The following is a 24,860-nucleotide window of genomic DNA, read 5'->3' on the forward strand; positions in this document are numbered from 1 at the left end:
GACAGGTGTGGGTCCTTAATCCACACCACCCCCACACCATACTAATCACAACTCATAACTCAACATTCATGTTAGTACATTGAAAATATTACTAAGTTGCAGAAAACCCTTAGTATAACTAATATAGCTAATAGTGTCCCCTCTAATAAGCACTCTATTGAATTTTGTGAACCCACTGCTAAAATCCAAATTTTCTCATTGTTAACGCTCTATCCAGAAGGTCTTTGAGGCAGTTTGACCCCGTTGAAATATAACTAAGCATCTCAACAATCTATGGGCTTCTATAGCATGTTGCTTGGTCAGGGCTTTGGACAATAGGGGGGCATACACCCTTTGGGTCTGTTCAGGTATAAAAGAAGGGGGTTAAACCAGTCAGGGTATCAGTTCACCAACAGTTCTCTCAGAGACCTTCAGAACCACCACAAGCATAACCATGGGCAAGGTAAGAATTAACACATATTCAACATTAAATACAACAGACATTGATTAATACAGAACAAAGGAACACTGCTGGTACAACCTTCTGTCAAAGCTGCCTCATGGTTTGTTACAGATCACCTTCTACGAGGAGAGGAACTTCCAGGGCCGCTCCTATGAGTGCATGAGCGACTGCTCCGACATGTCCTCCTACCTGAGCAGGTGTCAGTCCTGCAGGGTGGAGAGCGGCTGCTTCATGGTGTACGAGCGTCCCAACTTCATGGGCCAGCAGTTCTTCATGAGGAGGGGCGAGTACTCCGACTACTCAAGCATGATGGGCATGAGCAGTGGCATCAAGTCTTGCCGTATGATCCCCATGGTAGGTGTTAGAAGAACGTCCAAAGACTAGACCCTGGACCTTTCTCACCACTTAACAAAGCGTTTTATAGTTGAATTCTAACAGATTGTATGTTCATCTCACTCAAAAAACAGCACAGAGGCCAGTTCAGGATGAAGATCTACGAGAGGGAGAACTTCGGTGGTCAGATGAATGAGCTGATGGACGACTGCGACAACATCATGGACCGTTACCGCATGAACGACTGCCAGTCCTGCCACGTGATGGACGGTCACTGGCTGATGTACGAGCAGCCCCAGTACAGAGGCAGGATGATGTACATGAGGCCTGGAGAGTACAGGAGCTTCAGGGAGATGGGCATGAGTGGCACCAGGTTCATGAGCATGAGGCGTATCACTGACATGTGCTAACTATCTATTTTGAAATCAATAAATCATGATTTAACTTATTTTTGGATTTGCTGCAATTATTTTCTGTAACAAAGTAGAGGTTTTGTATGGAACATTTTCAGTTTCTGGAGCTTCAGATTATGAATGCCAAATGAGTTTTTTATTCAGCACTTTATTGAAATACACAATAGATAAATAAATAAAATATTCGGAGTTCATTATAGAATGAGTTCAAGTATTGGCACATATTACATATTAGTACATATTAGCCATAAGCCCCCATTGCTACAAACCACAAAAACCTCAATGAGCATTAATTAAATCATTAACATATGCCATTCCATAAATCTTTATGGAAGATAATGTTTAAAGGTAACACTGAGTTGTGATGTAAATTGAAATTGAAAGGGAATTTAAACCATTGTTAAAATTGTATTAATCTGCTTTGCAATATACAGTATCATGATATTTTCACACCGTGGAGTTAATTCCTCTTAAATTCCACATTCTCATTCTATTATGATCTGTTTCTATTAGGCTTGAGTGGTTGAAATGGAAAGGATCTGGAAGCAGACAGTCAGCTGGAGAACAGAGCTGAGACCAAGTGATAGTTCAAGCAATGTTCTAAATGTTCTTTAAATTATTATATATTTCAGAGAAGGAGAAATTTAACAAAGAAGTGGGTGTCTCAAGCAGAATGGACTGTTTTCAACCAGTCTTTGGAGATCGTGGAAATGACCTTGTACTTGATGGAAAAATACTGGCTGGAGTCTCAGACATTGAAATGGAAAAGTGCAGAGTAAAATTTCACTTTCCATCACTTTCCATCTTTTGTCCTGAAAGGAAAACACAAACAAATGAACATAATATCAAAAATTTGAAAAAATTAACAAAACGAAAGATAACGAAAAAACATTCAAATTATGAACAAGTTATAGAAATACAGAAATGTGAAAAATAGAAAGTATATTAAAATATAAAAAAAACAGTACCACATAATATCACATAATATCACTTCATCCCCAAAAAGAAATAGAGGGGCCAGCATTGCCTAAGAACGAGAAGGTTGGGTGGAGAACATCGGCACACGCAGAGACAGTGTATACATGTTATCATCGGGTGGCGAGTGGCGGAACAGGAAATAGTCCCGTTTCCCAGTTAATGCAGTGAGTAGAGAGTACACAGGAGTACGGAGTACGAGGGGTGACATTGAGAACGTGGGACATAAATGGTGGGCCAGTTGTAAAGCAAAGATGGTGTTAAACCAGAAGGGAGGAATTTACAGACATCAGTTACAGGGGTATGCCATTGTGGATAAGTCATCATTGTACAATCTTTATTCGGGGTCCAGTCAGAGGTAGGATAGAGGTCACGGTCAGACTGTAGGTCGTCAGCAGGGATGTTAACGTGTTGTTGCGCCGAGTCAGTGTCGTCATGCGTTAGGGTTATAGTGGTAAGGAAGTGGTTGGGAGTACCAAAACATGGTTCCTACACATACAAAGCCTAAAGTTATCAACAATGCCAAACATAATACATTTATTTCTTCCCTATGACTGTTTTTATGATTTCTTTTTTTTATGACTGTTTGTATTGAATCTAAAATAAGGTGTTGTGCGACAAGGAGGATCCCGATCATCATCTTCTGGGGATTCCTGTGGATTCGCCCTTAGCTGGGCTGATTGTTCTCGTGCAGGGCCGGGGGCTTTTGGCCCTTGTTGTATGGAGAGGTTGAGTCTTGTGAGCAGCAGGTAACAGCTTATCACAGTGGTTGGAGAGCCGTACCTTGGTTCGAAATTTATATTCAACCGCCAGATATTTACACAGTTTCTGTGTTACCTTGGAGTTAAACAGAGTACCGTTGTCACTGTTAATACTGATTGGTATTCCGAATTTAGGAATAAATTATTTTTCTCATATTTTCACGACTGTTTGAGCATTTTCTTTCGAACATGGGAATGCCTCGAGCCATTTGGAGAATTGATCTACAATTACAAGCATGTATTGTAGAGGGCCTATTTTATGCACATGATTGAAGTCAATCTGTAATGATTGAAATGGAGCATCAGGCGGCGGTAAAGCCTGGCGCTGGTCGTTTGGATGACCAATGTTAGTACGTGCACTTCAAGACATGACGATAGGATTATTTTTACTGTTCGAGGTGCCATTTATACAAAAACAAGTTTTTAAGCCCTGAAGCCCCTCTTTGTTTAACAGGTGACACGCCGTGAAAATGACGGACAACAAAAGGCAATACTGATGCTGCGCAATAGGATTCGATCATCCGGGTCATGTAGGGGGCCATCTGGTGAGAGCACTAAAACGCATTTGAGTGTAAATATTCAATATCGGCCTGCATAGCATTAGCCTGTAAATAAATTATATCAACCAAAGGCAGTGTTCATTATACGCCAAAGAATAAAAAAAATACATGACCTAGCGCAATGAGGTGACTCAGGTGACTGAGCTGCTTCCCTCTCTTCTACCACATCAACAAATTTCCAGTCTGACACTGATCTCTGAACGTGCTATGTCCTTTTACCTTTACCACGGCCAATGGGACAGAGCGAGATTTCTGCAAGAAGATCAGACATCAATGTAGAGACTGAGAAAGGTTAACCCTCTGCCGACAAAAAACCTCTCCGTTGCCATAATTTGCCAAAGTCATGCACTACACCAAAAGCATATCGAGAGTCAGTGTATACAGTCAACTTTTGTCCTTTAAACAATATGCACGCACGTGTTAATGCAACAATTTTGGCAGCGTGTGCTGATGCATAAGATAAGGAATATGCCTCATTAATAGTGTTGGGCAATTCACACACACTATAGCAGGTTAGATAGACCCCCTTGCACGGTCTGGAGCATGCTCCATCCACATAAATGTGTTTGCCATCCAGCAAGGGGGTGGACTGTAAGTCTGAGCGAGCAGACAAACACTGTGTGATCTCATGTAAACGGTCATGGGATTCAGTTATCATATATGTGTGAAGAAGGGAGTGTAATAGACAGGAAGTATTTGAGGTGGATGAGGTGCATATTTTCAGCTCGTCAGTAGACATTAGAATGGCCTGAACCCACTGCGTTTCTGAGCTGTCATGTGTTGCAATGTTAGCGTGTTATGTGTAAGTGCACTGGGTGTGATAACGTCACCTTTTCAGCGTCCTCGACCAGCGTAGCACAGACTGCCACAGCCCCTTAAACGTGAGGGCATGCCTTGGACTACCATAGGCAAGGCTTTTGACGTATGTATGCGCTTCCTTAGATGTGTCATTCACATCTGCTGAACAATTCCAAATTTAGTTTGAGGTCTTACCTTAGTCTGGAATCCCACTTCTGACACCAAGTTGTTGTGATCTTTTTCTATCAGCTTAAGTGGTTAGACCGGGAAGGATCTGAAAGCAGACAGCCGGCTGGAGAACAGATCTGAGACCAGTCAGTAGTTCAAGCAATGTTCTAAATATTCTTTAATCGCATCAGGATATTATCCAATTTAGAAAAGGAGAAATTGAGCAAAAAAAGTGGGTGTTTCTAGGAGAATAGATTGGTTTTAACGAGTCTTGGGATATGAGTAAAAATGACCTTGTACTGTACAAGGTGGAAAAATACTGGCTGGAGTCTCACACATTGAAATAGAAAAATACAGTAAGTGTAATCTCAACACTCTGATTATAACTCAATGGCAGGAAGCAATCAAATTTAAATTTCAGATGACTCAGCGGACAATTTTGTTTGTTAATCCAAATGACCAGTGAGCAATTATATTTGTATTTATGGGTTCAATATCGAAGAATGTAAGTTTTTAGTGATTAATGATATATTCTGGTATGACAATATTCTTTACTGTTTTTTATAGATCTTTCAAATTGTGTGAACCCACAACAAAAATCCTACTTTTTGAGACTGTTTGACCTGCTCTTTGTCTGACCCTGTTGAAATATGACAAAGCATCTCAACACTCTATGGGCTTCTATAGCATGTTGCTCAGTCAGGGCTTTGGACAATAGGGGGGGCACACACCCTTTGGGTCTGTTCAGGTATAAAGGTACAGGGTTAAACCAGTCAGAGTATCAGTTCACCAACAGTTCTCTCAGAGACCTTCAGAACCACCACAAGCAAAACCATGGGAAAGGTAAGAATTAATACACATATTTAACGTTATAGACAACTGATATTGATTAATACAAAACAAACAAATAGTAACGGTACAACATTCTGCCAAAGTTGCTCTAATGCCTCATGGTTTGTTACAGATCACCTTCTACGAGGAGAGGAACTTCCAGGGCCGCTCCTATGAGTGCATGAGCGACTGCTCCGACATGTCCTCCTACCTGAGCAGGTGTCAGTCCTGCAGGGTGGAGAGCGGCTGCTTCATGGTGTACGAGCGTCCCAACTTCATGGGCCAGCAGTTCTTCATGAGGAGGGGCGAGTACTCCGACTACACAAGCATGATGGGCATGAGCAGCAGCATCAGGTCTTGCCGTATGATCCCCATGGTAGGTGTTAGAAGAACGCCCAAAGACTAGACCATGCAACAAAGCACGTTTTATAGTTGAATTCTAACAGATTGTATGATCATCTCACTCAAAATACAGCACAGAGGCCAGTTCAGGATGAAGATCTACGAGAGGGAGAACTTCGGTGGTCAGATGAATGAGCTGATGGACGACTGCGACAACATCATGGACCGTTACCGCATGAACGACTGCCAGTCCTGCCACGTGTTGGACGGTCACTGGCTGATGTACGAGCAGCCCCAGTACAGAGGCAGGATGATGTACATGAGGCCTGGAGAGTACAGGAACTTCAGGGAGATGGGCATGAGTGGCACCAGGTTCATGAGCATGAGGCGTATCACTGACATGTGCTAACTTTTCATTTTGAAATCAATAAATCATGATTTAACTTATCTTTGGATTTGCTGCAATTATTTTCTGTAACAAATTTGAGGTTTTGTGTGGAACTTTTTCAGTTTCTGGAGCTTCAGATTATGAATGCCAAATGAGTTTATTATTCAGAAGATTATTGAAGCACACAATAGATAGATAAAAAGTTTCTTTGGAGTTCATTATAGAACGAGTTGAAGTAGCTGTAATGGTGGTCATTCAGTCAAGAACTGACGGACAACGATGTGATTTTTATCTTCTTTTTGTTTTATTTTCAAAGAAGCCCTGTGTGAGCGAAAAATGCACATGATCAATTCTTTAGCTTTAGCTTTTAAAACACATTGCCTCTGGGTTTTAATGAGTCTCTCAGAGTTTATATGAAGAGACCTCTCTAAACAGTGCCTATTGTTGTATTGAAAAAAACAGATCACATTCCATCCTCTCTTAACCTTGTGTGGAGGGGGCAACTTGACCGAGCATTGTGTGTTTGTTTTATGGCATAGATTAGAATGTGACCTGAATTTGACTGTTAAACCATTGTATGAGCTCTCATGATTGATTTGATTTAATCAATTGATGAGGGGCACAGTCTTATAAATGACACCTGACCAATGGCACACAAACTCTCTTCATCAGTAGTAGGGGTAGAATCTGAATCTGAATCTTTCTCTTTATTCTGCAGAATAAATATCTTTAATACTATCAGTTTTGTTTCCCTGTAGCAGGCAGATTAACCTCACCAACTGCGCAGGAAAAATTCTCCAATAATCTAGCGATGATGATGAGACCTCTTCATGTCCAGGTTGTGTGCACAACAGCAGTCAGAGACCGGCCGTTAGATATCCAAGAAGGAGTCGTCTGGACCTGAGGGCAGATCCAGCAGAGAAAACGAGATCCCGAACAAATGAAGGTGATGACTTACCAAGATATTGTACCAATCAGGGAAGATCGTAGGAAAAAGCTTTGAGTAAGCTTAGATATTGTGCCGATCAGGGAAGATTGAAGGAAATAGCTTTGAGTAAGCTTAAAGATTGTATCGATCTAGAGGATAGTTGAAGGTCGCCAGCTGCATGCTGCGCAAGCTAGGAAGGACAGCAGATTATTATAGATTACTCTTGACCCCTCTTAGTAAAGTGTTGAGTGGAAGAAAGCAGAATGGTAATCTTGTTCCCTCCTAGCAAAAGCGTTGAGGGTAGGTAAGGAACTTCTGGTGTTATGATGAAATCAATTAATAACAAAAGTATAATTGATAATAATAATAATAATAATAATAATAATAATAATAATAATAATAATAATAATAATAATAATAATAATAATAATAATAATAATAACAGAAGCCACCTGTCAGTCGTTCGGTGTATTGGGATGCAGGTTTAGAAAATAAAGACAACACTCTCATGTGATTAAAAATAATAATAATTATATATATATATATATATATATATATATATATATATATATATATATATATATATATATATATATATATATATATATATATATATATAATAGATGATTAAAATATATATGTATACAACATGTTGTACTGAGTAATCAGGTACTCTATTAGGGTTTTTGTTTGTTTGCTTTTTTCCCCTCTATGATATACAATAGTGTTTGTATGTTCAAATCCTTACCGGTTACTTTTTTGGGTAAGGCTGGTAATTGTTATGGTTTAATCGAACAGCATTAAAATTTTTATTCATTTATTTATATTTACTCTAGAAGTGATCTCAATTTTACATTGAATAAGGTAGCTGTTGATATTCAGTATGAAACTTAGCAAGTAGTTTAACAAAGAGGAATAATTAGTAGTTTTGTATAAATAAATAGTTTTGTTTTGTACACAAGAGAAGTAATGCAATGCATATGTTTACTTACTAAAAATTGAAACACTAAAATAAATTGAATACAGTTTAAGTTTTAATTTGAAAATATCTTGTGAATCGATTAATGTTGTAATTGTGTTGATGGATTAACCAACCCGTCTATTCAGTGTTTTATTTCTGCAGTTTCATTTGAATAGGAATCCACAAGGCTGCAGTCTTGACTTTTGACCAGTGTAGATGTGACTGCATCTGATTGGGAAGACCTGGAGGACTGACAACAGGATTGATCAAAGAAAATTGCTCTACAACTGAGTAAGGACATAACATGTCCAGCATTCAAAAGTCCTTGTATTATTGACAATTAATAATTGACATTATTGCTATTTGTATTTAAATGATTTGCAAATTAGATTTTTTAATAGGTTCAATTGAAATTATTGTGAGAGGAAATGCATGCAAGCATATAAATGGAAAGACCCTGATTGAATTCAGCTCTATGCCTCATATTGAGCTTGATTGTTAAAATTATTATCAGATATTACAGAGTGCCCTCGAGAAGCAGAATCATATTGATTAGTTCTTATTTAAATATGAGATTCTCCTAAATTGACCTAGTTGTTGAAGCAATGTTCAGATGCTGAGTTAATGATTTCTGTGTTGTCACTCAGGGATACTGTTGCCAGAGAACCCTGGAGTTATTATCTTTATGACACTGCCTTTTGCAGTGGTGGACCTCTCTTCATCTTCTGTAGTGTCTGCAAACAATCACATTAAGCACCCCAGGGCTTTTAACACAGGCCCAAAGGACATTCCTATTTTCCTGAAATCCTGCTGAGAGACATGCCTACTCCTGCATTTCCGAGAAGGTCTGTGAAGACCATGTATATAGAGATCCAGTTTGGCCAACTTCAGCCTGAATAACTTGGGACATTTTCTGAACAACGAACAAAGTTCTGTTATGTGAAATCAAATGCAAGCAGAAAAAAGTGTTGTGCACAACAAAGTGCACAGTTGAGGAGTCTGATCAACTGTGCTCCTTTGGACCTGCATTCAGTGATGTCAATGCATCAGACAAAACAACATGGAATTTTTTTCAACTCCAACTGAGAGCTGTGGAATAACTGACCACCTGAAGTCCTGCTTGAAAATGATATCTGTGTGATTACCATAGGGGCTGCTTCTGTGTGTGTTGTCTTATACACAGATTATTAAGTGTTGTCTAAGAAAAACGACATTGTATTAAGAATATTGGCAAATTTAAAACAAATAACTTTCTAAAATTTTATGGGAAAGTTTGAATAGTTAGTAAATTAAATTATTAAGTAGAAACAGAATTAGGCACAGATTATAGACAAAGGTGTGTGTTAATCTGATTGGAAATGCCCAATAACCTATCGATTTTCTCTAATCAGACTGCAGAATTATGTGACCAAAAGGTCAAAGGTAAGACTAGCAGTTCAAAGCTTAACATATAATTATGTGATTTTTTTTCGGAGTTAGGTAACGTAAATTTACCGTGAGATAATGGATAGTTGATCAAATGTTATTGATCAATGCCAGTTATGCTTCTATTCGATTGATGACTTCTATGAGATTTTAGGCTGTATGTTTGCAGTTATGAATTGTACCTTTTAGGGTATAAATAAAAATTATATAAAATTTGAAATTTAAAATTGAATGCTACATTTTAAAATGTTTTGGTATGTGAATCACATTTGTTCCTTACCCTCTCTAGTTGTTTAACTTATTGTTGAAGTTATGTGGAGCCTCCGGTAATTCTTCTGCCACATAACAGAAATTTATTTTCACCAATTTTGAGTTTATTAATGGCAGCACACAAATTGGAATGTTGATGGTTTATTGATCTGCTTGTGTCATGGATACAAAGGACTTCCTAAAATACTCTCCTCAGGGTGGCACCCTGTCATGGCCTTTCTTGGCTGTTATTGTTGTTTTCGGATTGTGGAATGAGGAAATGCCCGCCCAGCCATTAGATGGGAGAACGTTTTGTTGCTTTTCAAACAAGCTTTTGCACCTGCTCCATGATGGGTTTGCTGGATTACTTTAACTGTGGATGAGGGAGATGGTTTTATGTTAGCTGTGTTGTTGCAATTTTATGGAGATGAATTACGTCTTGTTGCACACTATGCTCGGAAACTTGGTACCAGGGTTGTTGGGTTTATTACATGTTGTAGCCTTTATCTGGTTAAGAAGCAGCTCATTTCTCTCCGGCAACACCTCTCCATCATCAACAAATGCAACTTTCACTTTGCTTATTCCAACTTCTCTTCTTCCCCCTTATGTAGATTCATACGATTGCTTGCCCCCCGCCCCACCCAGATCTTGCTACTGAAGTTCTTGAAAAGTTAAACTACAATTTAAACTCATATGTACAACAAAAAGGAGGGTTTTCGTTTTGTTTGCCCATCCGTCATCTGTTTTTTGTATAACACAGTGTTTGTCTATCTTTGTACAACCGGTTGTGTTTGGCTTTCTATCTGTTGTAAACTGTCTTTTGTTTTATCTGGTTGCATGAATATGTACAGGCAGTTGAGATACGGTGCAGTGTAGCTGATTAATGAGGCATACAGAACATCCGTTTGATGTTTTGATGTCATAAACCCGATTCTGATTTTCCTATTGTGTTTACATTAATGTACTTGACCCTATCTCTACAGGAAATGTTGGAGCCAATGCAGCCAACAAAGCCACTGTAGCCAATATTGCTCTTGTCTAACAAAGATGGTTGTCTCCTCCACAGATGAGGACACAGAATTCCTTACTAACCTTGTTTTTTCTCTACTCAAAGGCATCCTGCACTGAATTATTGTAGTGGCAGAGCCATTTGGTACTGTATGTACTGAGCCGGATCCCTCCCGCTAGTTTTTCATTGTTTTGCTTGTTTGACAGATGGTAAGTACCATTTGTCAAAAATCAGGGTTAGTTAGAGAATTAAGTAAACATAATGATTGTGCTTAGAACAATGCAGGAAAAGGAGTTTCTACCGCCAGTCACATCCAACACCTCATGATGGATTTCATCAAGCTGACTCCCTGTCATCGTTAAAATATTGTTTGGTGATAACTGACATGATTTTCTTCATGGAATCCCAGTAAAGGTAAGCTCAACTGACTTTCATTCCTGACATTAGTGATGACGGGAATGCCACGACGATCACATGGTGTTACAGGACTGTCCCAGGATGAAGTGCTGACCGGGAAACCAATGCGGTTAGGTCTGTCTTCTGTCGACAAAAGCCACATATGAATAAACCAGTAGTGATCAGATTGTCCAGTTTACTATTTATCACTTTTAGAATTTACTTTATTAATGGATTGTGTGGATGGGATTATGTTCAGGCAACATTCGAGAAATGCATTCTATAAAAAAAATGATGGACTGTTACTGTTCATTAATGCAACTATCCTAGCAGAAGAAGCTGTTAAACAAGAATTAACTTTGAACCATTAAATGGTTCTTCAGAATCGTATGGCACTAGACATAATGAGTGATAAACAAGGAGGTATATGTGCTATGATAGGGGAGTCGTGTTGTACTTACATTCTTGCCAATGATGTAGAATCAGGGAATTTGTCTTTATCCATACAAGCTATAAAAGGGTTACATGATGATTTAATGAAAGCCCAAGCTAACACTTGGGACCTATTTATTTGGCTAAGAAATGCACTGGGACCCTGGATTTCTATGCTCATAAAAATATTGATACCTGTAATGATAATGTGTTTGATGCTATGCTGCTGTCTAGCGTGCATAATACCTATCCTTCGTAAGATGATTACTAATATGACATCGAGACAGTTTGTCTCCATACCACTAGATGATTGGAAACCACCTTATGATGATGATTGAGATGATGAGATGTGAAGATGTTTATCTAATTAGGTTTGTCCTTACTTATAGGATGTGTTAGTCATTATCTTCACACAATGAATTTTGTTATTGTCATTATTAAGTGATAACCATTGCTTAATCTGCATAGCATTATGTTTTTGTGGAATCCCTCTAAGTTTGTTTATTTCATTTTTTGATTCATGATTTTTTTTTTGTTTTTTGGTTAGAATTGTAGAATGGCTTCACACAGGATTTTTCCCTCAGTAAGACTTGGATTTTTCCTCGTCTGTTGTCATAGTATAGTGAAGATAACTTAATGGTCTTTTAATCTTCTCTAGTCAAATGTTGGAACAGAGTTCTGGCCAATTTGAGGTGGAGATGTTCTTGAATTCTGTCTGGGAAATTTGGTTACGTGTTTATATAGTTAAATTTAGTATTAGATGTGTGTTGATTTCAACAAGATAGAATTCTTAAGGATATCTCTGCAGTATAATTGTATTATATTCAATTTGTATGTCATTTTCTGATCCTTTCTGAAATTTTTGCATTATTGCATTTTCCTTGAGCTATTGTTCCAGTAGGAACAAAATTAGGGAGTGTGAGAGAAAAATACACATGATCAATTCTTTGAATGATGTTTTAAATGAATTATATAGGACAATAGCCTTTTGTATGTTATGTAGCTTTTAAAACACATTGCCTCTGGGTTTTAATAAGTCTCTCAGAGTTTATATGAGAGACTGTTTTCTAAACAGTGCCTATTGTCATATTGAGAAAAACAGATCATATTCCATCCTCACTCAACCTTTTGTGGAGGGGGTAACTTGACAGAGCATTGTGTGTTTGTTTTACGGCATTGTCAGATTGTACCTGTGACCTGAGTTTGACTGTTAAACCATTGTATGAGCTCTCATGATTGATTTGACCCCCCTGAATCAATGATTGAGGGAGCACAGCAAATGACACTTGACCAATGGCACACAATCTTCGTCAGTAGTAGGGGTAGACTGGTCAGAACATGGCTTTAGAGCAGCTCTGAATCTTTCTCTTTATTCTGCAGAATAAAAATCTTTAATACTCTCAGTTTCGTTTTCCTGTAGCGGGCAGATTAACATCACCGACTATGCAGGAGAAATTCTCTAACACCTGGAAACAGAAGACAACACATAAAATGTTTTCATAGAATGTCGTGGTGTTGGCACTTTACAGGCTACTGCATTAAAATATACCACCCAAATTATGTCTTTCTCCTCAAACAAAATACAATACAAGGAGCACTTTTACTATTCACATACCTCTGTCTCAACACAGCTCTAAAGAAGTACAGCAACACGCAATGGACAAAACCCACCAGACCTGTAGCACACCACAACTCTAAAGAGGCCCCATTAGAAATAGTACAATTTTAGACTGCTTAACTCTGGCGAAACTCACACATAATCAAAACTACATTTTTAACTCTGTTACATAGCCATAATAGCCATAAGCCATATGAGCCATAAGCAGTCCTGGCGCCACAAGGGGGCAAAGGGGGCTTTGCCTCTCAGTTGTTTTTTCTGCCATACGTTTTATGTACCCTTTCACAGAGGTTCCAAATCATTTTTTTAGGAGCGCAATTTTTTTTCTGCCAGCGCAAATTAGATCCACATGTGAGGATATAGAGGAGCCGCGCACAACACAAACAGCCGCTCACGCATTTTATCTTCCTGCGTAGAATATCTCTGATCGCGCAAGCAATATTGTAGCGCTGTGAACAAAGGACAATTAAAGAAAGATACATTTGCGTTAGAGCAGATTCATTTCATTATAATTATTACTTGGAATGTTTGTTTAAATTATAGTTATCCTTATTTGTTTACTTGTACACATTATACAGAAGCACGTGGCTAATTATTATGCAGGATGACATCATTGGACCTCCCCCTCACTTGCGCCATTGTTCGTGTGGCAGATTCTTTCCCCACACACCTTACGTGAACACCCACGAAACTGAAGTGTCTGGAATGGTTGGCATCCCAAGAAAGTCCCTATTGTATAATATAATTACTAACAGATGGTGCCAGGGGTCCCAAGGGAGAGAGCCCATTGCCAGGGGCCCCGGTGATAAGTGAGGTTACTTTGACTTTGATAACTTTGACCCATAAATTGGAATCAGATGGGTGACGTTGTCTCTGGACAAGCATAAAGAGACACTCCCGAGTTTATTCAGCAGAGAATACTTCCGGCTTTGTTCTCTCCTGGATGAACCATGGCAAGTGTGGTCTGATGCTGTTCTTTTGTAATAAACCTATTATTTTAATCAAGTCAGCGTCAGAGGTCACTCCTTCTTCATCAACACATCAAAATCATCAAGAAACTACACAACCATTCTTCCCGCAACCCGGCACACGTGGCAACCTACGCTGCTCCCCCCTTACAAAGTCTCTCATCCCGAGGGATCAAACAAAGTATCTGATATGATCGGGTCCTTCTCAGTCTTTGGGGTCGTGATCCTGGTATTGGCAAAAGCGACTCGGTCTGGTGGACAGGGCCACCCCGCTGACTAGCAGGGGCGATGCTTGGAGAAAGGGAGGACAGGGACACAAACAGTGAATCTGGAGAATTTGGTGCAGTGGGAAGGAGACTCTTGCCCCCTGGTGGTCAGAGGCTAGCTCCCTTCCGCCTAAGCGAGTTGCAAGGGATGCTGTTTGAGTCCTTGTCTCTTTGGGAGGGTTCCAGGGCTTGAAGGGGATCAGAGTCCCCCCTGGCCAACCTGTCCCTTTGCAGTGCAACCTTCCTCCCGCGGGGTGGCAGCTGAACCCTGTACACCTCCTCACCCATCCTTTCCAATACCACACAAGGCCCAACCTAGTGACAGTGAAACATAGGACACCGGCATTGCACAATCCAAGAATGGGGGGCATTGCACAATCCAAAGCTAAGGATGCAAACTGCCAAAGCCCCCTACTCTCTCTGGTATAACCTTGGGGCTGAGGGCCCAAGGTTAGACCTCACTTGACCTGAGGTTAGACCTCACTCGACCTCCTCACTCGACCTGCCAGTAGCCACTGAGCAGGTCGAGTGAGGAGAACCAGGACGAACTGGATACCAGGTCCAGTGACTCGCCGATGCGGGGCATCGAGTGTGTCCTGGTCACGCTGTTCAGGGTCTGTAGTCGACATAGAATCTCATCTTGGGGCTCCATTTTTTTGCGACCATCACAGCCCCCGAAGCCCATGGGCTATCTGTGGCCTCCCGGTGTGCCATGGTAAGACGGCGGGAACACGTCTTGATGGGCTGAGCCTCCTCAGTGTCTATTTCATGCTGCACCAGATGTGTCAGGCCCACGTCACCATCTGTCAAAGCAAAAATGTCCCAAAAACACCTGCCACAGCTCTTCCCACTGCCAGGGCTCCAGCACATCACATTTGCGCTCCCATATCTCCCTCACTGCCAAAAATCTATCCACCTCTTGGTTGGCTGGGACAGGGGAAGGTGGCCTATGTGTTGTGGGGAGTGTTGTCGGAGAGGGGGGCTGTCTGTCGGCAGGAGTGTGGGGCGTAAGGGGTGGGCTGCCAAGTGCTTAAGGGGTGGGGGAATACCTCTCTTGAGCAACTGAACTTCGTAATGGGGAGCTATCGTTACTGACTGGGGGGTTTGTAATGTCACATTGTGTCTCTGCGGCTTTCACAGCCAGTGGGTGTGGTCTTGGGTTTTGTGAGGGGAATATCATTCATATTTTACAGTGGGACCCCCAGGGAAGCTCGGTGTTTTCTCCCCAAGGTGCAGCAGGCAGCAAGCAAACCTCAGGAAGTCCAGTCCCAGTATACAGGGGTCCTACACCTCTGCCATCCACACATAGAAGCTTACTGATAGACCCCCCACATCTATAGTCACCCTCCCCTTCCCCAGCATAGGGGCTAGCTCACTAGTCACTGTCCATAGCTGCACTGTAGTCTGCTCCAATTGTGTCCCCGCTGGAACAACGTCAGGCCTCGTTAGTGTTGAAGTTGAATCTGTGTCCACAAGGGCCATGCATCCAGCCTCAGCCAATGGGGACATGGGGACGTGGCACAAATCCTCAACATGTGTCAAACCCACCACCATTGCGGACTCCGCGGTGTCATCTGCTTCAGGGGGAAGTAGAGTCCAGCTCCCACGTCTGTGCTGTTGGGCTCCTGCCAATGACTTGGAGCTCCGGCTGGTGATGGAGTGGCATGGGACACAAGGACAGGGATCCGTATCGCCCCGTGTATACTGGTCCCAAGCCGTTTCCCTGGTAACTGACCTTTCTCTGACACTGCCTGAGGAGATGGCCAGGTTGACCATACTCCCAACAGACCAGGGGGTGTTGGCGAGGTTGTGTGGCACTGAGTGGTGATTACAAAGACACCGCACAGATCAGTTAAGTTATTGCCGTCACCCATGCAGGCTTCTCTTGTCTGTTGTCCACTGCAGTTCTCATTATAGGACTGCTTTCTCTCAGACTGCTCTCTATAGCTCCAGCTCCCACAATCTTTGCAAATCTCCCACAAATTGCCTCTGCAGAGCCCCAACCAAAGCTCCATCGTCACTTCTTTTCTCTGGGCTAAGTAGCAACAAGTATGCTAAGGCATGATCTGTCAGGCACCACGATAACTGCAGAGGTTTATTGTCCTCCGGCTGTGATAGCAGTTCGAATTGGGCGTGAAAATCCTCCGATTCAGCCATACCGGAGTACTTTCGTGTTTTAAGCAGTCCCTGATTGCCAAGGGTGCTGCCATCTTTGTGAACAGTCTGTGTGTAAGCCATGTCTTCATGCCGAGGCGGCGTCACTGCACCGGGGAGGGTATCTGCACCATGTGCCAATCCGGCAGCCAGAGTGTTCCACCGAAGCACGTCCAAACTCTGTTGCCAGACCCGACACCGAAGCATAATGCCATTTCCCCCACTTCCTCTTTAAACTCCGTTCCACTGCATCATAGCTAAAGGCTAACGTAGTTTCGCGTTTAACTTCTGACATGAAATGTAGTGGTGCCACATGGCCACATTCCCCTCAACGCTTTGAATAAACACAAGGGATAATAATGTAATGTAATGTAAGCCAGTGCATTTATTGAATAACAGCATAGGCTGCTCTCAGCAGTAACCACGCCGAAAAACAGACCCACTGGCTCATCAACCTGACGCTCCTTCCTCCTCCCGGTCTCTCTCCCCCACCTTCCTGGACCCGGTAACAATAAACACATCAATAACACTGTTTGAACATTTTGAACAGGGTTGCTACAAATCATGATACTTGGCGATAATTCTTCTTCAATTCTACATCCACTTTCACTCTAACCGAAAGGAAACAATCAAATTTAAATATCAAATGACTTGGTGGACAATTTTGTTTCTGAATCTGTATGACCGGTTAGTAGTTGTATTATAATGTTCCGATCGGCAGAAGGAGACACGGTGGTGATAACTAACTGGGGTTTATTATTCCTTCCAGGTCATTGTCCGGGCCAAAACATGCCCGTAAAAAGGTGCACAACACCTCCAACACTTCTCCCTCTCCTCCTTCTCTCTCTTCCCCTTTCTCGTAAGATTTGGAATCACCCGCCCTATAACACATTCTAACAACCATAAGTCCCCAACGCATGCAGGGTCATTACAGTAACAGTATATTCATATACAGCATAACCCAGTCCCAGGGAGCACGAGGAGAGACTGCACCCCTGGGGCACACACATACAGTACAACCCATTTCCAAATGTGGGCACAAGACGCAGCCGCAGGCAGAGATCCCGGGCCACATATATATATATATATATATATATATATATATATATATATATATATATATATTTATATATATATATATTTATTATTATTATTATTATTTATTTTTTTATAGATCTTTCAAACTGGCAAAAGTATGATCCACTGTTCCTTTGAAAAACAAATCACAACTCATAACTCAACATTCATGTTAGTACATTGAAAACATAAATTGAGTTGCAGGAAACCCTTAGTGTAACTAATATTGATAATAGTGTCCCCTCTAATAAGCACTCCACTGAATTTTGTGAACTCACTAATAAAATCCTACTTTGTGAGACTCTTTGACCTGCTCTTTGTTAACGCTCTATCCAGAAGGTCCTTGAGGCAGTTTGACCCCGTTGAAATATAACTAAGCATCTCAACACTATGGGCTTCTATAGCATGTTGCTTGGTCAGGGCTATGGACAATAGGGGGGCACCCACCCTTTGGGTCTGTTCAGGTATAAAAGTATGGGGTTAAACCAGTCAGGGTATCAGTTCACCAACAGTTCTCTGAGAGACCTTCAGACCCACCACAAGCATAACCATGGGAAAGGTAAGAATTAATACACATATTCAACATTAAAGACAACGAACATGGATTAATACAGAACAAACAAATAATGGTACAACATTCTGCCAAAGCTGCTCTAATGCCTCATGGTTTGTTACAGATCACCTTCTACGAGGAGAGGAACTTCCAGGGCCGCTCCTATGAGTGCATGAGCGACTGCTCCGACATGTCCTCCTACCTGAGCAGGTGTCAGTCCTGCAGGGTGGAGAGCGGCTGCTTCATGGTGTACGAGCGTCCCAACTTCATGGGCCAGCAGTTCTTCATGAGGAGGGGCGAGTACTCCGACTACATGAACATGATGGGCATGAGCAGTGGCATCAGGTCTTGCCGTATGATCCCCATGGTAGGTGTTAGAAGAACATCCAAAGGCTAGACCTAGCACCTTCCTCACTACTTAACAAAGTTTGTTTTATAATTTAATTTTAACAGATTGTATATTCATCTCACTCTAAAAACAGCACAGAGGCCAGTTCAGGATGAAGATCTACGAGAGGGAGAACTTTGGTGGTCAGATGAACGAGCTGATGGACGACTGTGACAACATCCAGGACCGTTACCGCATGAACGACTGTATGTCCTGCCACGTGTTGGACGGTCACTGGCTGATGTACGAGCAGCCCCAGTACAGAGGCAGGATGATGTACATGAGGCCTGGAGAGTACAGGAGCTTCAGGGAGATGGGCATGAGTGGCACCAGGTTCATGAGCATGAGGCGTATCACTGACATGTGCTAACTATCCATTTTGAAATCAATAAATCATGATTTAACTTATTTTTGGATTTGCTGCAATTATTTTCTGTAACAAATTTGAGGTTTTGTGTGGAAGATTTTAAGTTTCTGGATCTTCAGATTACGAATGCCAATTCAGCACTTTATTGAAACACACAAAAGATAGATAAAAGTTTTATTTGGAGCTCATTGTAGAACAAGTTTGAATAGCCATAATAGCCATAAGCCATAAGCAGTAAGCCATATTAGTCATGAGCCCCCACTGCTACAAACCATAAAAACATCATTGACCATTAATTAAATCAATAATATATGCCATTCAATAAATCTTTATGTAAGTTAATGTTTAACAGAAAACAATAGGTTACGGTAGAAATAGAAAGTGAAAGGGAATTTAAACCATGATTGAATTTGTATTTATCTGCCTGAAACATGCAAGGAAGCAATCAAATTGAAATATCAGATGACTCAGCGGAAAATTTTGTTTATGAATCTGTATGGGTGGTTGGCAGTTGGATTTTTATATGTAGGCTCAATATCCGTGAATGTATCTTTTCAGTGATTAATGATATGTTCTGGTATTATAATATAATTTACTGTCTTTTTATAGATCTTTCAAATTGGCCAAAGAACAATACCCTGTTCCTTTGAAAACCTACTCACAACTCATTACTTAACATTCATGTTAGTAGATTAAAAATATGATTGAGTTGCAGAAAACGTTGAGTATAATAAATATAGATAATAGCGTTGCCTTTAATAAGCACTCTCCTGAATTTTGTGAACCCACAACTAAAATCCTACTATGTGAGACTATTTGACCTGCTCTTTGTTAGCGCTTTATCCAGAAGGTCTTTGAGTGAGTTTGACCCCGTTGAAATATGACTAAGCATCTCAACACTCTATGGGCTTCTATAGCATGTTGCTTGGTCAGGGCTTTGGACAATAGGGGGGGCACACACCCTTTGGGTCTGTTCAGGTATAAATGTATGGGGTTAAACCAGTCAGGGTATCAGTTCACCAACAGTTCTCTCAGAGACCTTCAGACCCACCACAAGCAAAACCATGGGCAAGGTAAGAATTAATACACATATTCAAAATTAAAGACAACGAGCATGGATTAATACAGAACAAACAGTGATGGTACAACATTTTGCCAAAGCTGCTCTAATGCCTCATGATTTTTACAGATCACCTTCTACGAGGAAAGGAACTTCCAGGGCCGCTCCTATGAGTGCATGAGCGACTGCTCCGACATGTCCTCCTACCTGAGCAGGTGTCAGTCCTGCAGGGTGGAGAGCGGCTGCTTCATGGTGTACGAGCGTCCCAACTTCATGGGCCAGCAGTTCTTCATGAGGAGGGGCGAGTACTCAGACTACACAAGCATGATGGGCATGAGCAGTGGCATCAAGTCTTGCCGTATGATCCCCATGGTAGGTGTTAGAAGAACGTCCAAATGCTAGACCTAGCACCTTCCTCACTACTTAACAAAGTTTGTTTTATAATTTAATTTTAACAGATTGTATATTCATCTCACTCTAAAAACAGCACAGAGGCCAGTTCAGGATGAAGATCTACGAGAGGGAGAACTTCGGTGGTCAGATGAACGAGCTGATGGACGACTGTGACAACATCATGGACCGTTACCGCATGAACGACTGCCAGTCCTGCCACGTGATGGACGGTCACTGGCTGATGTACGAGCAGCCCCAGTTCAGAGGCAGGATGATGTACATGAGGCCTGGAGAGTACAGGAGCTTCAGGGAGATGGGCATGTGTGGCACCAGTTTCATGAGCATGAGGCCTATCACTGACATGTGCTAACTATCTATTTTGAAATCAATAAATCATGATTTAACTTATTTTTGGACTTGCTGCAATTTTTTTCTATAACAAAGTACAGGATTTGTGTGGATTATGAATGCCAAATTAGTTTATAATTCAGCACTTTATTGAAGCACACAATAGATTGATACAAAAGTATATTTGGAATTCATTACAGAATGAGGTTGAGTAGCCATATGAGCCATAAGCCCATACTGTTACAATTCACAAAATCCTCATTGGCCATTAATTAAATCATAAATGTATGGCATTCAGTAAATCTTTATGGAAGTTAATGTTTAACAGAAAACAGTGAGTTGTTGTAGAAATAGAAATTGAAAGCAAATTTAAACCATAGTTACATTTGTATTTATCTGCTTTGTAACATATCATCACACCGTGGAGGTAATTCTTCTTAAATTCCACATTCACTTTCATTATAACTCAATGGTAAGCCATCAAATATAAATATCAGATGACAGAGCACCGCCGGGTGCCTTCCGGGGGCCCTGGCAGGGTTGCTTGCTGTTGTGGATGTGGGTTGGGGTGTGGGGGGCGGCTGTCTGCCTTTTGCTCCTGCTGCGTGGCTTCTCTGCAGTAGGCGCCCCGGGTGGCGGGGGTGGTGGAGGGCCCGTATATCTGGTAGCCTGCTGACATCGGCAGGTAGGGGGAGGGCTAACATCCAGGTGCACCGTGCTGAGCACACTCTGCTACATGGATGGGCACTCAGAGCTCACGCTGGGCGGGGCGTCTGGTCGGCCGCGGTGGGGCGGGCCTCGCCCTTACGCGGGGTGTGGGTGGGCATGAGGGTCCCGCTGGCTTGCCTGTGCGGCGGTTCGGGCAGGGTGACGGTCTGTCTGCGCAGGACCTGGATCCGGCCCTGCGGTCCGCGCCTGGCGCCTGTGGCCCGGGTTCTCTGCCTGCGGCTGCGTCTTGTGCCCACATTTGGAAATGGGTTGTACTGTATGTGTGTGCCCCAGGGGTGCAGTCTCTCCTCGTGCTCCCTGGGACTGGGTTATGCTCCTCTGGGCCAGGCGTGGGGGTTGCTCCACGCTTCTCCCGCTTCTCTGGGGGCCTGGGGGTCTTCTGTGGCCGCAGGGCAGGGTGCTTGGGGCTTTCCTGCAGCCGTAGGGTAGCTACGCAGCTGTGGAGCTCGGGGGAGGCTTCGGGCCCTTTCCGCTGCTTGGAGGCGCCATGACATCATACCAACCTTATACACCAGAACCAATTGGGATAAGTCCTGTGCACTCACCGGTGAACACCTTACACACACACACACACACACACGCACACACACACACTCACACACACACACACACACACACACACACACACACACACACACGCGCACACACACACACAAACATACAGGCGGTCCCATCACACACACACACTCGCACACACCACCACACCTGCTTCAAGTGCACCCCAGCACCTTCCTGGTTGCATTCCTCTCCTTTCCTCCCTCATTTACTGTCATAATTATGACAGGAAGAGGCCACGTGACCAGTTGTAGTTCCATTTTTCCGGGACCTAATTCACTGTTTTTCAATACATGTTGTCATCCAATGTTCATGTTTTTGTGTAAATGTTGTTTGTTTCTATGTTTATTTGTCTCACCGTGGTGATTCTCCCCCTCTTGGAGTAGTGATCAGTTGTTTATAGACCCAAAGATGATAAATAGTTCTCCAAAGAGAGGGGTTGGTGGTGGTTCTCTACAGAATAACCAAAGACTGCGCTCTTGTCATTCTACAGGTCGTCCACAGGACAGAGTTATTGCAGCAGTTCTTGATGTTTTAAGAATGAATAAAGACTTGCATTGCAGGTTGAGAACTTGAATTCCACTTGCAGACTAACTCTGTCCTAGATACAATGGCACAAATACTCTTTGTTGTATGCCCAGCATGCTGACAGCACAGGTAGAAATAAAAATAAAAATAAAATTAAAATAAATAAAAATGAATAAATTAATATCAGATGACTCAGCAGACGATTTTGTTTGCCCCTGATCCAGTGCCCAATTAACTAGAACCAAGACAGGTGTGGCTCCTTAAATCACACCACCTCAACACCACATAGGCATATAAGCCAGAAGCCATATTTGCCATAAGCCCCCACTGCTACAAACCGCAAAAACCTCATTGATTATTATATTATTCATTAATATATGCCATTCAATAAAACGTTATGGAAGTTAATGTTGAACAGTACATAGTGAGTTATGGTAGAAATAGTAGTTGAATGGGAATTAAAACCATCGATAAATTTTTATTTATCAGCTTTGCAATATATCATGATACTTTCACACCATGGAGGTAATTCTTCTTAAATTCCACATTCACTTTCATTATAAGTCAATGGCAGGAAGCAATCAAATTTAAATATGAGACGACTCAGCGGACAATTTTGTTTGTGAACCTGTATGACCGGTTAGTAATTGTATATTTATATATAGGCTCAATAAATGAGAATGTATCTTTTCAGTGATTAACGATGTATTCTGGCATTACAATAGTTTTTTTATAGGTCTTTCAAACCAGCAAAAGTACAATCCCCTATTCCTTTGCAAAACAAATCACAACTCATAACTCAACATTCATGTTAGTAGATTGAAAATATGATTGAGTTGCAAAAAACCTCTAGTATAACTAATATAGCTTATAGTATCTCTTCTAACAAGCACTCTACTGAATTTTGTGAACCCTCTACTAAAGTCCTACTTTGTGGGACTGTTTGACCTGCTCTTTGTTAACGTTCTATCCAGAAGGTCTTTGAGGCAGTTTGACCCTGTTGAAATATAACTAAGCATCTCAACACTCTATGGGCTTCTATAGCATGTTGCTTGGTCAGGGCTTTGGACAATAGGGGGGCACCCACCCTTTGGGTCTGTTCAGGTATAAATGTAGGGAGGTCAAACCAGTCAGGGTATCAGTTCACCAACAGTTCTCTGAGAGACCTTCAGAACCACACAACCATAACCATGGGCAAGGTAGGAATAAATACATATATTAAACATTAAACGGACATTGATTAATACAGAACAAAGGAACACTGCTGGTACAACCTTCTGTCAAAGCTGCCTCATGATTTGTTACAGATCACCTTCTACGAGGAGAGGAACTTCCAGGGCCGCTCCTATGAGTGCATGAGCGACTGCTCCGACATGTCCTCCTACCTGAGCAGGTGTCAGTCCTGCAGGGTGGAGAGCGGCTGCTTCATGGTGTACGAGCGTCCCAACTTCATGGGCCAGCAGTTCTTCATGAGGAGGGGCGAGTACTCCGACTACTCAAGCATGATGGGCATGAGCAGTGGCATCAAGTCTTGCCGTATGATCCCCATGGTAGGTGTTAGAAGAACGTCCAAAGACTAGACCCTGGACCTTTCTCACCACTTAACAAAGCGTTTTATAGTTGAATTCTAACAGATTGTATGTTCATCTCACTCAAAAAACAGCACAGAGGCCAGTTCAGGATGAAGATCTACGAGAGGGAGAACTTCGGTGGTCAGATGAACGAGCTGATGGACGACTGTGACAACATCATGGACCGTTACCGCATGAACGACTGCCAGTCCTGCCACGTGATGGACGGTCACTGGCTGATGTACGAGCAGCCCCAGTACAGAGGCAGGATGATGTACATGAGGCCTGGAGAGTACAGGAGCTTCAGGGAGATGGGCATGAGTGGCACCAGGTTCATGAGCATGAGGCGTATCACTGACATGTGCTAACTATCTATTTTGAAATCAATAAATCATGATTTAACTTATTTTTGGACTTGCTGCAATTTTTTTCTATAACAAAGTACAGGATTTGTGTGGATTATGAATGCCAAATTAGTTTATAATTCAGCACTTTATTGAAGCACACAATAGATAGATAAAAGGTTTATTTGGAGTTCATTGTAGAACAAATTTCCGTAGCCTGTGGTGTGGGGGTGGTTTGAGGAGCCATATTAGCAATAAGCCCCCACTGCTACAAACCACAAAAACGTCATTGACCATTAAATAATTGTTAAGATATGCCAGTCAATAAATATTGATGGGAATTAACAGTAAACAGTGAGTTAAGGTAGAAATAGGAATAGAAAGGGAATTTAAACTGTAGTTAAATTTGTATTTATCTGTTTTGTAACATATGATGATACTTTCCCACTGTGGAGGTCATTCTTCTTAAATTTCACATTCAGTTTCATTATAACTCAATGGCAGAAAGATATATAATTTGAATGTCATAT

The 24,860-nt window shown here is 41.7% G+C and overlaps 4 protein-coding genes across 5 annotated transcripts; all 4 read left to right on the top strand.

Annotated features, from left to right (window-relative positions):
- Nucleotides 1-553: 553 nt before the first annotated feature.
- LOC307244555 (gamma-crystallin M3-like) lies at nt 554-1,185 on the top strand (the record flags this gene model as incomplete). The annotated part of the gene is made up of 2 exons (XM_080019778.1): nt 554-796; nt 910-1,185. Exons 1-2 carry the CDS (start codon nt 602-604, stop codon nt 1,183-1,185), a joined length of 471 nt encoding a protein of 156 aa, XP_079875904.1. The 5' UTR covers nt 554-601.
- A 4,229-nt stretch (nt 1,186-5,414) lies between these two features.
- Nucleotides 5,415-6,032, top strand: LOC307244556 (gamma-crystallin M3-like; the record flags this gene model as incomplete). The annotated part of the gene is made up of 2 exons (XM_080019779.1): nt 5,415-5,657; nt 5,757-6,032. The coding sequence occupies exons 1-2, from the start codon at nt 5,463-5,465 to the stop codon at nt 6,030-6,032; spliced, it is 471 nt and encodes a 156-aa protein (XP_079875905.1). The 5' UTR covers nt 5,415-5,462.
- A 12,139-nt stretch (nt 6,033-18,171) lies between these two features.
- Nucleotides 18,172-18,805, top strand: LOC307244557 (gamma-crystallin M3-like; the record flags this gene model as incomplete). The annotated part of the gene is made up of 2 exons (XM_080019780.1): nt 18,172-18,414; nt 18,530-18,805. Exons 1-2 carry the CDS (start codon nt 18,220-18,222, stop codon nt 18,803-18,805), a joined length of 471 nt encoding a protein of 156 aa, XP_079875906.1. The 5' UTR covers nt 18,172-18,219.
- A 1,183-nt stretch (nt 18,806-19,988) lies between these two features.
- On the top strand, nt 19,989-24,354 carry LOC307244554 (gamma-crystallin M3-like; the record flags this gene model as incomplete). 2 transcript variants are annotated; one of them, XM_080019776.1, is made up of 3 exons in its annotated part: nt 20,001-20,234; nt 23,723-23,965; nt 24,079-24,354. In XM_080019776.1, the coding sequence occupies exons 1-3, from the start codon at nt 20,040-20,042 to the stop codon at nt 24,352-24,354; spliced, it is 714 nt and encodes a 237-aa protein (XP_079875902.1). In that variant the 5' UTR covers nt 20,001-20,039. The 2 variants fall into 2 exon arrangements, with proteins under 2 accessions (XP_079875903.1, XP_079875902.1); XM_080019777.1 differs by lacking the exons at nt 23,723-23,965; nt 24,079-24,354 and adding an exon at nt 20,350-20,625 and having other exon boundaries at nt 19,989-20,234.
- Nucleotides 24,355-24,860: the final 506 nt, after the last annotated feature.

This window comes from Zeus faber (assembly GCF_960531495.2).
Source record: "Zeus faber genome assembly, chromosome: 18".
In the NCBI taxonomy this organism is placed as follows: Eukaryota; Metazoa; Chordata; class Actinopteri; order Zeiformes; family Zeidae; genus Zeus; species Zeus faber.